The sequence below is a fragment of the Lethenteron reissneri genome, chromosome 57, assembly GCF_015708825.2.
Source record: "Lethenteron reissneri isolate LAM-NWPU_2019-01 chromosome 57, ASM1570882v1, whole genome shotgun sequence".
Lineage (NCBI taxonomy): Eukaryota > Metazoa > Chordata > Hyperoartia > Petromyzontiformes > Petromyzontidae > Lethenteron > Lethenteron reissneri.
Genome location: NC_083835.1, coordinates 7,374,601 through 7,390,965, shown reverse-complemented (window position 1 = coordinate 7,390,965; position 16,365 = coordinate 7,374,601). Strand labels below are relative to the sequence as shown.

General features: G+C 52.5%; 1 protein-coding gene across 1 annotated transcript in view; it reads left to right on the top strand.

The window, feature by feature from the left end:
- Window positions 1-960: 960 nt before the first annotated feature.
- Window positions 961-16,365, top strand: part of LOC133357313 (citramalyl-CoA lyase, mitochondrial-like) — an 18,846-nt gene continuing 3,441 nt past the window's right edge. The window contains exons 1-6 of the mRNA XM_061575194.1: window positions 961-1,086; window positions 6,324-6,525; window positions 8,679-8,867; window positions 10,195-10,296; window positions 12,624-12,717; window positions 13,241-13,408. Coding sequence (XP_061431178.1) covers window positions 1,043-1,086; window positions 6,324-6,525; window positions 8,679-8,867; window positions 10,195-10,296; window positions 12,624-12,717; window positions 13,241-13,408 — 799 coding nt within the window. The 5' untranslated portion in view covers window positions 961-1,042. The remainder of the gene's footprint in view (window positions 1,087-6,323; window positions 6,526-8,678; window positions 8,868-10,194; window positions 10,297-12,623; window positions 12,718-13,240; window positions 13,409-16,365) is intronic.

The window sequence follows — 16,365 nt, the reverse complement described above, 5'->3', positions numbered from 1 at the left end:
TTCGGCCACAACGCAAGCAGCCGTCCTCAGGTGAAGAACAGGTCTGTCAGAAAGACAGCGTCTGACAGACCTGTTCTTCACCTGAGGACGGCTGCTTGCGTTGTGGCCGAAACGTCGTGAGAATTATTATGTTTTATTTTTATTATTTTATCATTTACATTCTATGGAACTATTTTTATTTAGCAGGTAAGGCCGACTGAGCTGTATAGCTAATCGGTACATGTTATGGTGCCATTGACAAGAGAGGATATGGAACAGTGCGGTATCTTACACAGAATCATTAATCTCCATCGGCCATGCGTCTGGCTCTAATCAGCCACAACAACAACACGTGACCACCTCGTGCTGTTAGCGAGCGCCTATTAAGGCTGGCACTGTGGCACACGAGGGGGTGGGTGGCCAGCACCACGCCCGGCCGCCTTTGTCTCCCCAGTGGCGATGTTTACTACACACCGCACCACAAGTACTCGTTTGAGGCTGAGTCGACCTAGGGGAGGCCCAGCACCGGTTCAGATAATTGTCACTGTGGTGTTGGCCGTGGCTGTGAGCGGGGAACGTAAGGTTAAACGATTTTAGTTTTGTCTATCCATAATCTATCTAAACTATCCATAATACAGGATAAATAAAAACCTCTATTATGGATAGTTTAGCTTTATTTTTTATACTATATATATTTTTTTAATGGTTTCTTTGCCTTTCCTATACTTTGCACTCATATCGTGCTTTTGTCCTGCTGTTGTAACGTTCTGACCCCGCGTGCCCCCTTTACTGGACATCCGTGAAAAAAAAATAGCTTATCCAATTTCTCGAGTGAACTCAGGTGACCGGGTTTTGCAGCGCGCTAACCGCTGCGCCACCGCTCCCCACGGGACCTCCCCCACCCTGTGATGATGTCACTCCAACAACGCCCCGCCCCCCCCGCCCCGTCTCCATAACAACCGTCGACGTGCCAAGCAACACGCGCTCCGATTGGTCGAGCGCGTCGCTGGCGTTCGACCAATGGGATCGAGCGACGTTGCGCGCCTACGAACGGAGTGCAAAGATGGCGGCGCCCTGTTGTCGTCTTTGGCCGTGGCTTCGCTGGAGGTATTTGCGATCGATTCGCCTCGTAAAACGCCTCAGTTCGCACTCGTTTGCAAGTAACAACGTTTGCAATCGCTCGCTGTCGAACGGCCCCGCTCGTGGCTCCGTTCGCCGGCCGTAAAATGCATTTTGTTGCGTTTAGGCCGCGAAGCCTCCGCTCTTGCCTAGGTCGGGTACCGGCAGAGGTCGTCGATTTCCGGGCAGGGTCGGTGAGGGTCTCGCAGCCCAACTACGGGATGGGGTTTTCAAAGAACGCCGGAGTTTTGCATTCTATAAACACTCGGCATGGCACGTCGTGCACAATGCGTCGTATACAATGTTCTACGTGAAGCACCGATGCACTTAAACCGTTTGTGGAACCCTCACTTTGGGTGTGATGCGAGCGTGGGTTGTTGTTGTGATGAGCGCACAGCGGATCTGCAATGCAGAGGTCGTCCCTTTGAAGTCGCCCTTTGAAGTCGTCCTTTGAAGTCGTTCTTTCTGAGCGACAGTTGAAACATTGAACACGTTAACTGCATTCGATTCGGGTTGACACGTAGGGCTTTCACGACCAATGTTATTCATAGTAAAGTTTTTTGGGGTGGGGGTTTGAAAACGTTTTGGTTTAGCCATGTTTGTTTTTTGTAGTACAGAGTTAGCCTGATAACTTTAATCTACATTGTCTTATGGTTGTTATTGTTTGAATTGCATCCCACTGGGATGTTTTGCACACAGCGTTGAAATACGGTGTTTTTTTCTGGAAGACTTTGCTGTTTATCCCAGGATTTTTCTGTTGCGTTTAGTCACTTTAAGATGTTTCTTGTCCATGTTTTTGTTGCGGTTGCACCCGAGTCAAGAGCCGCATGGCTCACAGGGTTATACATATCTTCTTGGTTCTTTCGGTAAAGTCATCACGTAGAAGGGAAGTAATAAAATAATAAAAATAAAACATAATAAAATAATTCTCACGACGTTTCGGCCACAACGCAAGCAGCCGTCCTCAGGTGAAACCAGGTCTGTCGTCTCGACAGACTTCCCTTCTACGTGACTTTACCGAAAGAACCAATAAGATGAATCCCTGCAGTCACGAAAGCTTTAAATCGAAATTTTAGGGTTATAACTAATAAATGAAACTGAAAACTAAAAAGTAGAAATGTGCCGTAATCCGCCACCACCCGACACGGTCGGTAAGGTTTGTCACGTAAACGAAACGTGCCCAATATCACTGCTTCAGCCCAAAGGTGTGTTGGAGAGTGAATCCAAAACATTCACAATTTGAGTACTTTGACGTTTCGCTGGTAATTACATCCAGCATCATCGGGCGATTTGCCAGAATAGTGAAGCGAGCCAGGTAGACTGCTTGTCTACCTGGCACGGTTGGCTACGTACAGTGCAAAGGAAGCTCAACATACATGCATGCGTAGAGCAGTGGTGGTTTGCATAGCTCCAGTGCCTTCCTAATATCGGAGGGGGTAGAGCGTTCCAGACGGCTGCAGAAGCGCATCCAAAAATGCCGCGCGATGCAGTGACCACCGTCTTTGTCCGATGGCTTAGCCAAAAGCCGCCGTTGCGAGGATGACTGGAGTTGGCGTGATGCTTTATGCTCCTCAACAACATCAGCAAGATATTGTGGTTCATTTGTGGTCAGCAATTTGTGTGTAACGAGCGCGACCTTATAACGTGTTCGTTCGGCAACAGGACGCCAATGAGCTCGGCGGGCACTGGACGGAGACGGTCAGATCTTGCAGTCCCCGTCGCGAAATGTGCTAGTACGTGCAAGTTCAAGTTCATGTATTAGGTATAGCCCTGTGAGCCATTCGGCTCTTGAATCGGGTGCACCCGCACCTGCAACAAACAAAAACATCTTAAAGTGAATATGTGAATAAGTGCAAACAGAAAATCCAAGAAAAGACAGCAAAATATTGCGGGAAAAAATCACCGTACACCAACGCTGTGTGCAAAAATCCCAGTGGGATGCACGTAGTACGTGTTTGCCATGTGGGCGTCACTTGACACCCTGGGAAACCCCTTGCAAACGAGTTGTTGCACCTGCAAGGAATTGTCCAGGTTAAATAGTTTCATACGTAAAATAAAAACTGAAAGCACCACGACCTGCGTGGATGAAAAAGTTCATTCGTCCGAGTACACCCAACACCAATGTGGTATTTACTGAATACTTCTTACTCTTAGGTTTTTTCGGTAAAGTCACGTAGGTAAAAAATTAAATTAAAAGTTAATAAAAGTAATAATTGAAATAAAATAATAAATCACGACGTTTCGGAGGCAACACAAGTCTCCATCATCAGGTGGGACCGAGCTAAAATTACTGTATCAAGTGAGGAAAATTCCAAAAGACCAGCCCTTAAATACAAGTTAAGGGGGGAGGGGCTTATCTGAATGTGGTAACCAGGGAATGGAACGTGGGGGTGGTGGGCGAGGCTGCAAGAGAAATTGGTCAACGTCAACATGTGCAAGAAAACAATCGGTGTACCTCGACCTAAACCGATGTTGGTTGAGAATCCAAATACAAGAAAGCAGTGCTGTTAAACGATGGGGATGTCAACACTTGGTAAAGTAGAAAAGTACCTGTCAAATAAGATGGTACAAATATGTGTAGTTAAATCTTTTTTACGTGGTTTAATAACATCTTTCCAATGATTACTCAGTTTGTACCCATCATCACGGTAGAAGTTATTTTATTTTATTTCCATTATTGCTTTTATTAACTTTTAATTGTATTTTTTACCTACGTGACTTTACCGAAAAAACCTAAGAGTATGAATCCTTGCAGTCACGAAAGCTTCAAATCTAGAATTGAATACTTCTTTCTTATCGAGAAGGCTGGACAAGCTTCTTATCTCTGACCTACAACCCTGGGTATGATCTTCCAAAAAGCTCATGGTCCACCCAAAACGGAATCCGCACAAACCATGGCAGATGCTGATACCTGATGCACAAGTGGAACATTTAAAACTCTCCAGTGTGCGACTGGTCATCCAGAACAGACTGTACAACGTATAGCGACGCAATAGCCGATCCACAAATAGGAAGGAAACATGACAGTGATGATATACTCCGCTGTTCCTGATGCAGCTGTCTGGCTTGGCCACCTCAATGTGAAATTGTAGTTGTTGCTCTGCATCTACATCAGCCAATACGAAAGACGAAACCGATTGGAAGGATACTATGCCGGAAAATAAATAAAAAAAACCTTCAAAACTGTGCAACGTTATCGCACTTCGCTTCGACAAGCTTCAAAACCTCGCCGGTACCAGATCTCTGTACCAATCAACTCCTGCCACCTGTACACAGATGCCCATTCCCCGGACTGTCTGTGGCAAACCCCAGACAGGTGGTGACCCTCTCATTAAATTTCGATTTAAAGCTTTCGTGATTGCAGGGATTCGTCTTCTTGGTTCTTTCGGTAAAGTTACGTAGAAGGGAAGTAATGTTTTATTATTTTATTACTTCCCTTCTACGTGACTTTACCGAAAGAACCAAGAAGACCCTCTCATTGTTTTGACGTCCAGTCAGTCGCAACGTTTACGTGATTAAGTTCTACCAAGTATGCCCCAGTGAGGGCTATTTCAGATCGGGAGAGACCAGAGACGTGTGGTATTGAATGTGATCTATATACAACCTGTGATAACTGACACGAATACAAACAACACCATTGGCTTAATGGTAACCGCAATGGGGTGTGCCATCTGCTGGACATATCTGGGCATTGCAGTTCGTATCACGTCCACTTACACTGGTCAACACACTTTTTCTGGCATAAGGTATTCCAACGGGTTTAAGGTAATTTTGGGGTGCTTCCAAATCTGGCATCAGTTTTTGTCTATCACATCAGGTTTTTGAGATATCAAATATTGCATTTTCAATAAAAACTGCAGAAGAAAAATATTAAATAAATGTGGATATCTACATAAAATTATATTATAAACACACTTTTCTAAAAATACAGCACCATATTTTAACACTAAAGCAGTCACTGATTTGCAACAACTTGCAATCATAAGTGACAGAGTTAATTTTGGGTAAAATCAATGAAAATGGGGTATGCCGATAGCATAAAGTGAGATGTGATAGAGCAAATCTGAGATCAGATTTGGAATCGGCACCCTGAAATTAGTCTAGAACAGCTGCAAAAGTCCAGGCTAGAAAAAAATGTTTTTTTTTTTTGTTGACCAGTGTTATCAACAATCCAACTCTGCACGTTCAGTGTCATTAAACTCTTTCCCATTCCGAGACATCTTCAAGTTGCAGGGTCGGTGTCCCGTTCACCGCTGTATCTCGCAAGACGCAAGCGGCTCAGGGTTAGTTTTATTTAGAGAGGCGTGGCGCCGTTATTTTTAAAGACATTGTTACTCGCCGCAGAGAACTTGAGCGGCACGACCGCACTCTGATATATTAGGCTACGCACTCTATGATAGCTGGTGCCAAACTATGCCACGCGGTTTAACACGTAGGCTTTCGCGACCAATATTATTCATAATAAAGGTTTTTGGGTTAGATTGCGTTATTTATAAATGTGTCGTAACCGTCCACCACCTGCCACAGCCAGTAAGGGTTGTCACGGAAACAACGCGCCAATTCGTCACTACTTCAGCCCACCGATGTGTTGGAGAGCAAATCGACAACATTTACAATTTCACTACGACGTTTTGCTGGTAATTACATCCAGCATCATCGGGCGATTTGACAAACATGTGAAGAAATCCACCTGCCACATGGCCTTTTATGTCCGATTCCACTCCATATGTACACTTACGTGATCGGAACGGAATCGGAATAAAAACTGATGATGTATGTCATCAGAACGGGAAAGCGTTAACAACACTAGCCATCGACAAAGACAGTGGTCACCGCATCGTGCACTTTCAGATGCGCATCTGCGGCCGTCTGGAATGCTTTTCCCTCCGATATTAGGAAGCCACTGGTAGCTATGCATTTTTAAATCATCTACATTCAAAACTAATTAATTTTTATCTCCTTTTGTGTGTTTAGTTCATTATCCTTCCCCCACACCTCCGAAAGAAGTCCGACATTCATACAACACCACTCTGTGCGTGCGCGCTTGTAGCCTGAAAAGGAAAAATATGCAATAGGTGACATTTCGAGCAATGGCCCTCCTTCACAGCACGTGTCGCAGAGCCATTATGTAGGCCCTGCCGCTCGCCAACAGCACTTGCCCCCGCGGCCCGTTAACAGCCACGCGGGGGAACCTTTGTCTTTGGCGTGTGACGTCGCGGGCGCAGGCCGAGTGGGGGGCTGCTGGTCAGGGCGGGGGCCCCGGCTCCCCCCGCCCGGCGCCTGGTGCACGGGGACGGGCGCAACGTGCCCCGCCGGGCGGTGCTCTACGTGCCGGGAGACGATGAGAGGAAGCTGCGCAAGCTGCCAACGCTCGGCGCCGACTGCGCCGTCATGGACTGCGAGGACGGAGTGGCGCAGAACAGAAAGGTGACGGCCGCGGTGGTGGTGGTGGCGGCGATGGTGGTGGTCGTGGTGGTGGCGATGGTGGCGGTGGTGGCGGCGGCGATGGCGATGGTGGCGGTGGTGGTGGTGGTGATGGTGATGGTGGCGGTGGGGGCGATGATGGCGATGGCAGTGTTGGTGGTGGCGATGTTGATGGTGGTGCCGATGGTGATGGTGGCGATGGTGGCCACTGTAATGTGGGAAGTGGCGGCGCAGTGGTTAGTGCGCTCCGCTACGATCCTGACGACCCGAGTTGGATTCCAGCTCACGGTCAATAGCAGTGGCGAATGTCGCTACTCTCTCACTGGCCATATAACTGACCAATATCATCCATAATAGAGGTTTTTTTGGGGTTAGATCACATAAATAACGCGATCTAACCCTAAAAACCTCTTATGGATAACCACCATCGCCAACCACCATAATCGCCTTCACACCAGCAACATCCGCCGCTCACCACTAAGTCTCTCTTATCTTTATTTCATACATGCCAATATCGCCCCCAGTAAAGTAGGCATCGGTGCACATTACAGCGGAACGGGACCAGTGCAGGGGGCACAGAGCAGCAGGAATGGCGACAGAGACCCGTCACGACCACAGCGGCAAACGCCGACTGAGCAGAGTCTATTGCCAACCGCGCGCCGAAATGAAGTGCAGACCGTGCGCAACGAGTAGCCTCCGAAAGGCAAGCGGTAATGTAAGTAAATTAATGAAAAGGTAAATAGAGGGTTTTCATTTTACATTTTAGAAGCGCTGGCAGGGCGAGGTCTTGAGTTTAGGTGCGTCTTGCACGGACCACGGAAATCGAAGAGACGTGCATCACGTTTCGGATGTCCGGGAGCAGGAAGGCTTCGTTCCCCCCCCCCCCCCCCCCAGCGTCGGCTGAACAATCCTGGGCGCCGACGTCACCACGACGCCTGTGCCAGGCTAGGTGCACCTTGACGCTGTCGCGTGAAAGTGTCGGATGGCTCGCCGCTGGCCGGAGGTCACGGGACAGACCCGGGTGGTGCCATGGGTTGACTGGACTGAGATGACAGATGCACCTGTGCCCCCCCCCCCTACTGTTTCAACACCACCACCATCACCAAAGACAAAGGTCCCCTGTATAGCCTTAACAGACCGTTGGGGCAAGTGTTGTTAGCGAGTAGCAGCACCTATGAAGATCTGCATGGCACACGAGGGGGTGGGTGGCCAGCACCATGCCCGGCTGCCGCTTTTGTCTCCCGAGTGGCGATGTTTACACATCGCTCCAGGTACTCATTTGAGGCTGAATCGACCTAGGGGAGGCCCAGAACCGGTTTAAATAATCGTCACCAGTGTTCGTGGCCATGAGCGGGAATCGAACTGTGGTAACTGGGTTCATCACGCAGCGCTCTAACCGCTGCACCACCGCTCCCCATCATCGTTAACATCATCACCAGCATCAACATCACCACCACCATCGCCACTATCATTAACATCACCGCCATCATTAACATCGTCACCACCACCACCATCGTTGACATCATCACCAGCATCAACATCACCACCACCATCGCCACTATCATTAACATCACTGCCATCATTAACACCACCACCACCACCATCATTAACATCATCACCACCACCACCATCAATAACATCATCACCAGCATCAACATCACCACCACCATCGCCACTATCATTAACACCACCGCCATCATTAACATCGTCACCACCACCATCAGTAACATCACTATCACCAGCATCAACATCATCACCAGCATCAACATCACCACCACCATCGCCACTATCATTAACACCACCGCCATCATTAACATCATCACCACCACCACCATCGTTGACATCATCACCAGCATCAACATCGCCACCACCATCGCCACTATCATTAACATCACCGCCGTCATTAACATCATCACCACCACCACCATCAGTAACATCACTATCACCAGCATCAACATCACCACCACCATCGCCACTATCATTAACATCACCGCCATCATTAACATCACCACCACCGCCATCGTTAACATCGTCACCAGCATCAACATCACCACCACCATCGCCACTATCATTAACATCATCGCCATCATTAACATCGTCACCACCACCATCAGTAACATCACTATCACCACCACCGCCACCGTGTCCGCGTGTAGGACGTGGCGCGTGACACGGTTGTGCGCATGCTCAGCGAGCTGAGCCTGGGCCGCACCGAGCCCAGCGTCCGCATCAACGCCGTCGCCAGCGGCCTCGCCGATGACGACCTCCGCGCCTTGCTGGGGGGGCCGGTGCTGCCCCCCACCATCCTCCTGCCCAAGGTGGACTCGGTGGACGACATCCGATGGGTGAGTCGGTAGCAATTAGCATTTTTTTTTTATTCATAATCAACGTTTTTGGGTGTTAGATCGCGTTATTTATAAATGTGTCGTAACCCTCCACCACCCGACACGGCCAATCAGTAAAAAAGTGTCACGTTGACAAAAGACAAAATAGTTCACTGCTTTAGCCCCCACCGGTGTGTGTGTTGAAGCGTCAAACCACAACATTCACAATTTCACGCATCAACACACCGGTGGGCTAAAGCAGTGAACTATTTGTCTTTGTCAACGTGACACTTTTTTACTGATTGGCCGTGTCGGGTGGTGGAGGGTTACGACACATTTATAAATCACGCGATCTAAACCCAAAAACGTTGATTATGAATAATATTGGTCGCGAAAGCCTGCTACGTGTTAAATTTTTATTTTGTTGTTAAGAAGCGAGGTCAACTGCGAGCTTGGTCATCATCACCACAGCGTCCGGGGTCGATAAAATGAGCAGCGTCATGCGGAGAAGATCGAACACCATTAGAACCTCATTTGCCAGTAAAAAATATGATAATTGTTTTTTTTACCCTTCTATCTGGCAACAAAACTGACACACTTTTTTTTACAAGGAGTCATGTTTACATAGACCACAATACCTGCAGTCTTAATGCAAACAAAAAACACAACTCTGATAATGTATGCACTGTCCTTTAAGTTGATTGGTCCGCTTGTTGGCGTCATCTGGTCCAACCCATGTGAGACTAGGCTCTAAGGAAAGCTGTCTCGGGTGTGGACCAATCAACTTCAAGGACAGTGCACATTATCAGAGTTATGTCTTTTGTTTGCATTATGACTGCAGGTATTGTGGTCTATGTAAACATGACTCCTTGTAAAAAAAGGTGTCCGTTTTGTTGCCAGATAGAAGGGTAAAAAACCAATTATCAAGATCGAACACCGTTTGTTTGTTTGGATATACTCGCTGCCGCCATAGGAACGTGGAATTCCCGCCACGAGTGTCTCCACACGACGGCTGTGAGCAGGAGGGGCGAGCACGGGGCGCGTGCCTCCATTCTGGCACGAGCAGCAAGTCGCTTTGACCCGTCGACGAGTTTAAGAGTGCCGTTTGTTACCGGCCGTTCGGCGTTTCCGGGACCTCGGGCCGTGCTGAAATGACAAAAAAAAAAATCATGATTTGAAGCTTTCGTGACTGCAAGGATTCATACACCTTAGTTCTTTCGGTAAAGTCACGTAGGTACAAAATGAAATTTACCGAAAGACAAAAAAAAAATTGTCATTTTTTTTATTAATTGTTTTACTCTGCCATAGTAACATGGAGTGGCGCCCTTGTCCCCACCTCCCTCCCCAGTTTGCCGAGCACTTTGAGAAGGCAGTGGCGGAACGAGAGCTGCCCGCACCGATTAACCTCATCACGTTCGTGGAGAGCGCCGTGGGACTGCTTGACCTCAGGGTGAGCATCGTCAACGTACTTCACCGCGCCGGTCGTTCCGCACCCGGCGGACGGGGGAAGACTCCAAGCGCCGGGTCCGGGTGTCGCTCGCCACTGATGTTGGCCGTGAGCGGGAGTGTCTCCTGCCGGGTCTAGCGGTGCGGTTGCGCTAACCGCGGCGCCACCGCTCCCCCCCCCCCACCCATTCACCAGCCCCCGTTCATCATCAGCAACGTCGATGTGATGGTCATCAATGACGTAGTCACCGCCGGCATCATCGTCGTCATCACTGTCATCGTCATCATCACCGTCATCATCACCGTCATCATCACCACCAACACCATCACTGTCATCATCACTTTCATCATTAATAATCATCACCACCACCACCACCATCATCACTATCATCATCATCACTGTCATCATCACTATCACCATCATCACTATCATCATCATCATCATCGTCATCATCACTTTCATCGTCAATCATCATCACCACCTCCATCATCGTTATCACCACCACCACCACCGTCATCACCGTCATCATCATCATCATCACCGTCATCATTACCACTTTCATCGTCAATTATCACCACCATCACCATCATCACTTTCCTCGTCAATCATCATCACCACCTCCATCATCGTTATCATCACCACCACCGTCATCACCGTCATCATCATCACCACCACCATCATCATCATCACCTTCATCATCATCACTTTCATCATTAATAATCGCCATGATCAATGTCGTCATCACATTCATCATCACGTTAATCATCGTTACCACTGTTATCGTCGCTGTCATCACTTTCATCAACATTGATCATCATCATCATCACTGTCATCATCACTGTCATCACGATTTCCATCGCTACCACTTGTCGTCACTGTCATCATCATCGTCATGGTCACCACTGCCATTACCAGAGAGATGAAAGGAGATGCAAGGGGACACTTCTCTCTTGTCCGCTGCCCTGACCCATCATGTTTGTGTCTTACGCATGTCTCCGTGTCTCCTCCCGTGTCTCCCCGCGTTTCCCCACGTCTCCCCCGTGTCTCCCCGTGTCTCCTTTTCTTCACTCATGTCTCCGTGTCTCCTTCCGTGTCTTCCCCTATGTCTCCCCGCGTCTCCCCGCGTCTCCCCGTGTCTCCCCGCGTCTCCCCGCGTCTCCCCGCGTCTCCCCGCGTCTCCCCGTGTCTCCCCGCGTCTCCCCGCGTCTCCCCGTGTCTCCCCGCGTCTCCCCGCGTCTCCCCGCGTCTCCCCGCGTCTCCCCGCGTCTCCCCGCGTCTCCCCGTGTCTCCCCGTGTCTCCCCGTGTCTCCCCGCGTCTCCTTTTCTTCACTCATGTCTCCGTGTCTCCTTCCGTGTCTTTCCCTATGTCTCCCCGTGTCTCCCCGTGTCTCCCCGCGTCTCCCCGTGTCTCCCCGTGTCTCCCCGTGTCTCCCCGCGTCTCCCCGTGTCTCCCCGTGTCTCCCCGTGTCTCCCCGCGTCTCCCCGCGTCTCCCCGCGTCTCCCCGCGTCTCCCCGTGTCTCCCCGTGTCTCCCCGCGTCTCACCGCGTCTCTCCGTGTCTCCTACCGTGTCTTCCCGCATCTCCCCACATCTCCCGCGTGTCTCCCCGTGTCTCCCCGTGTCTCCCCGTGTCTCCCCGTGTCTCCCCGCGTCTCCCCGCGTCTCCCCGTGTCTCCCCGCGTCTCCCCGTGTCTCCCCGCGTCTCCCCGTGTCTCCCCGCGTCTCCCCGCGTCTCCCCGTGTCTCCCCGTGTCTCCCCGCGTCTCCCCGCGTCTCCCCGCGTCTCCCCGTGTCTCCCCGTGTCTCCCCGTGTCTCCCCGTGTCTCCCCGCATCTCCCCGCGTCTCCCCGTGTCTCCCCGTGTCCCCTTTTCTTCACTCATGTCTCCGTGTCTCCTTCCGTGTCTTTCCCTATGTCTCCCCGCGTCTCCCCGCGTCTCCCCGTGTCTCCCCGCGTCTCCCCGTGTCTCCCCGTTCTCCCCATGTCTCCCCGTGTCTCCCCGCGTCTCCTCGCGTCTCGCCACGTCTCCCCGTGTCTCCTCGTGTCCCCTTTTCTTCACTCATGTCTCCGTGTCTCCTTCCGTGTCTTTCCCTATGTCTCCCCGTGTCTCCCCGCGTCTCCCCACATCACGCCACATCTCCCCGCGTCTCCCCGCGTCTCGCCACATCTCCCCGTGTCTCCCCGTGTCCCCTTTTCTTCACTCATGTCTCCGCGTCTCCCCGTGTCTTCCCGTGTCTTCCCGTGTCTCCCCGCGTCTCCCCGCGTCTCCCCGTGTCCCCTTTTCTTCGCTCATGTCTCCGCGTCTTCCCCGTGTCTCGCCATGTCCGCTGCAGGAGATCTGCTGTGCGGCGATCTCCGTGGGGGAGCGCGTGGGACTGACTCTCGCCGGCATCGTCTTCGGATCCGACGACTTCTGTGCCAGCATCGGTGCGTGCCGTTCATCGCCCCGTGCCTCTCTACGCATCTCTGTTCACCTCCACCCTTCGCCAATCTCCTCCAAGTGTCTCCCCTCTCCCCCACGTCTCTCCTCTCCTCCCCGTGTCTCCCCATGTCTCTCCTCCCCTTGTCTCCCCTCTCCCCACGTCTCTCCCCGTGTCTCTCCCCCACGTCTCTCCCCATGTCTCTCCCCTCTCTCCCCGTGTCTCTCCCCCACGTCTCTCCCATGTCTCTCCCCTCTCTCCCCATGTGTCTCCCACACGTCTCTCCCCATGTCTCTCCTCTCCTCCCTGTGTCTCCCCTCTCCCCATGTCTCCCCTCCCCTCCGCATGCATCCCCTCTCCTCCACGTCTCTCCCCATGTCTCTCTTCCTCCCTGTCTCCCCTCTCTCCCCACGTCTCTCCTCCCCGTGTCTCCCTCTTTTCATCATACCTCCCCTCTCCTCCACGTGTCTCCCCACGTCTCCATCTCCTCCGTCTCATCCCCACGCCTCCCCCCCCCCCGCCCCGTGCAGGGGCGACGCGCACGTCCGACGCGCGTGAGCTGCTGTACGCGCGCCAGCACGTGGTGGTGGTGGCGCGGGCGCTGGGCCTGCAGGCCGTAGACATGGTGCACATCGACTTCCGCGACCCCGAGGGGCTGGCGCGGCACGCGCGCGACGGCGCCCTCATGGGCTTCACCGGTACGAGGGGGGGGGGGGGGGCGGGGGGGGTGGAACAGAGGCCCAGACGTGGTCTAACGGGGTTTAACGTGGTCTAACGGGGTCCTAACGGGGTCCAGACGTGGTCTAACGGGGTCTAACGGGGTCTAACGGGGTCCAGACGTGGTCTAACGGGGTCCAAACGTGGTCTAACGGGGTCCTAACGGGGTCTAACGGGGTCTAATGGGGTCTAACGGGGTCTAACGTGGTCTAACGGGGTCTAACGTGGTCTAACGGGGTCCTAACGGGGTCTAACGTGGTCTAACGGGGTCTAACGGGGTCTAACGGGGTCTAACGTGGTCTAACGGGGTCTAACGTGGTCTAACGGGGTCTAACGTGGTCTAACGTGGTCTAACGTGGTCTAACGGGGTCTAACGTGGTCTAACGGGGTCTAACGGGGTCTAACGGGGTCTAACGGGGTCTAACGTGGTCTAACGTGGTCTAACGGGGTCTAACGTGGTCTAACGGGGTCTAACGGGGTCTAACGGGGGTCTAACGTGGTCTAACGGGGTCTAACGGGGTCTAACGTGGTCTAACGGGGTCTAACGTGGTCTAACGTGGTCTAACGTGGTCTAACGGGGTCTAACGGGGTCTAACGGGGTCTAACGTGGTCTAACGGGGTCTAACGTGGTCTAACGTGGTCTAACGTGGTCTAACGGGGTCTAACGGGGTCTAACGGGGTCTAACGGGGTCTAACGGGGTCTAACGGGGTCTAACGGGGTCTAACGTGGTCTAACGGGGTTTAACGTGGTCTAACGTGGTCTAACGTGGTCTAACGGGGTCTAACGGCGTCTAACGGGGTCTAACGGCGTCTAACGGGGTCTAACGGGGTCTAACGTGGTCTAACGTGGTCTAACGGGGTCCAGACGTGGTCTAACGGGGTCCAAACGTGGTCTAACGGGGTCCAGACGTGGTCTAACGGGGTCTAACGTGGTCCTAACGGGGTCTAACGTGGTCTAACGTGGTCTAACGGGGTCTAACGGGGTCTAACGTGGTCTAACGGGGTCTAACGTGGTCTAACGGGGTCTAACGGGGTCTAACGGGGTCTAACGTGGTCTGTCGTGGTCTGTCGTGGTCTGTCGTGGTCTAACGGGGTCTATCGGGGTCTAACGGGGTCTAACGGGGTCTAACGGGGTCTAACGTGGTCTAACGGGGTCTAACGGGGTCTAACGGGGTCTAACGTGGTCTAACGTGGTCTAACGTGGTCTAACGTGGTCTAACGTGGTCTAACGTGGTCTAACGGGGTCTAACGTGGTCTAACGTGGTCTAACGTGGTCTAACGTGGTCTAACGGCGTCTAACGGGGTCTAACGTGGTCTAACGTGGTCTAACGTGGTCTAACGTGGTCTAACGGGGTCTAACGTGGTCTAACGTGGTCTAACGTGGTCTAACGTGGTCTAACGGGGTCTAACGGGGTCTAACGGGGTCTAACGTGGTCTAACGTGGTCTAACGGGGTCTAACGTGGTCTAACGTGGTCTAACGGGGTCTAACGGGGTCTAACGTGGTCTAACGGCGTCTAACGGGGTCTAACGTGGTCTAACGTGGTCTAACGGGGTCTAACGTGGTCTAACGGCGTCTAACGGGGTCTAACGGGGTCTAACGTGGTCTAACGGGGTCTAACGTGGTCTAACGTGGTCTAACGTGGTCTAACGGGGTCTAACGGGGTCTAACGTGGTCTAACGGGGTCTAACGTGGTCTAACGTGGTCTAACGTGGTCTAACGGGGTCTAACGTGGTCTAACGGGGTCTAACGTGGTCTAACGGGGTCTAACGGCGTCTAACGGGGTCTAACGGGGTCTAACGGGGTCTAACGTGGTCTAACGGGGTCTAACGGGGTCTAACGTGGTCTAACGGGGTCTAACGGGGTCTAACGGGGTCTAACGGGGTCTAACGTGGTCTAACGGGGTCTAACGTGGTCTAACGGGGTCTAACGGGGTCTAACGTGGTCTAACGTGGTCTAACGGGGTCCAGACGTGGTCTAACGGGGTCCAAACGTGGTCTAACGGGGTCCAGACGTGGTCTAACGTGGTCCTAACGGGGTCTAACGGGGTCTAACGTGGTCTAACGGGGTCTAACGGGGTCTAACGGGGTCTAACGGGGTCTAACCGGGTCTAACGTGGTCTAACGTGGTCTAACGGGGTCTAACGTGGTCTAACGGGGTCTAACCGGGTCTAACGGGGTCTAACGTGGTCTAACGGGGTCTAACGTGGTCTGTCGTGGTCTGTCGTGGTCTGTCGTGGTCTAACGGGGTCTAACGGGGTCTAACGTGGTCTAACCGGGTCTAACGGGGTCTAACGTGGTCTAACGGGGTCTAACGTGGTCTGTCGTGGTCTGTCGTGGTCTGTCGTGGTCTAACGGGGTCTAACGGGGTCTAACGGGGTCTAACCGGGTCTAACGGGGTCTAACGTGGTCTAACGGGGTCTAACGTGGTCTGTCGTGGTCTGTCGTGGTCTGTCGTGGTCTAACGGGGTCTAACGGGGTCTAACGTGGTCTGTCGTGGTCTGTCGTGGTCTAACGGGGTCTAACGGGGTCTAACGTGGTCTAACGGGGTCTAACGTGGTCTAACGGGGTCTAACGGGGTCTAACGTGGTCTAACGGGGTCTAACGGGGTCTAACGGAGATTCCCACCGGGTCTTGTGGGGCTCACGGGCACGAGACGGAGATCAAGGAGGTCCTCACCAATACCCACCCCCTACCCGCCCCTACTCACCCCTACTCACCCCTACTCACCCCTACTCACCGATATGAAGACAAAGGCGGCCGGGCGTGGTGTTGGCCGCTCGCCATCTCGTGCGTTCCGTGACGACCTCCACAGGCGCCGCTACTCGCAGCACTCGCCCCGACAAGTCTGTTACAGGCTACGCTGGGGGGGGTGGGTGGGTGGGGGGGTGGGGGGGGGTGGGTGGGGGGGTGGGTGGGGGGGTGGGTGGGGCGGTGGGT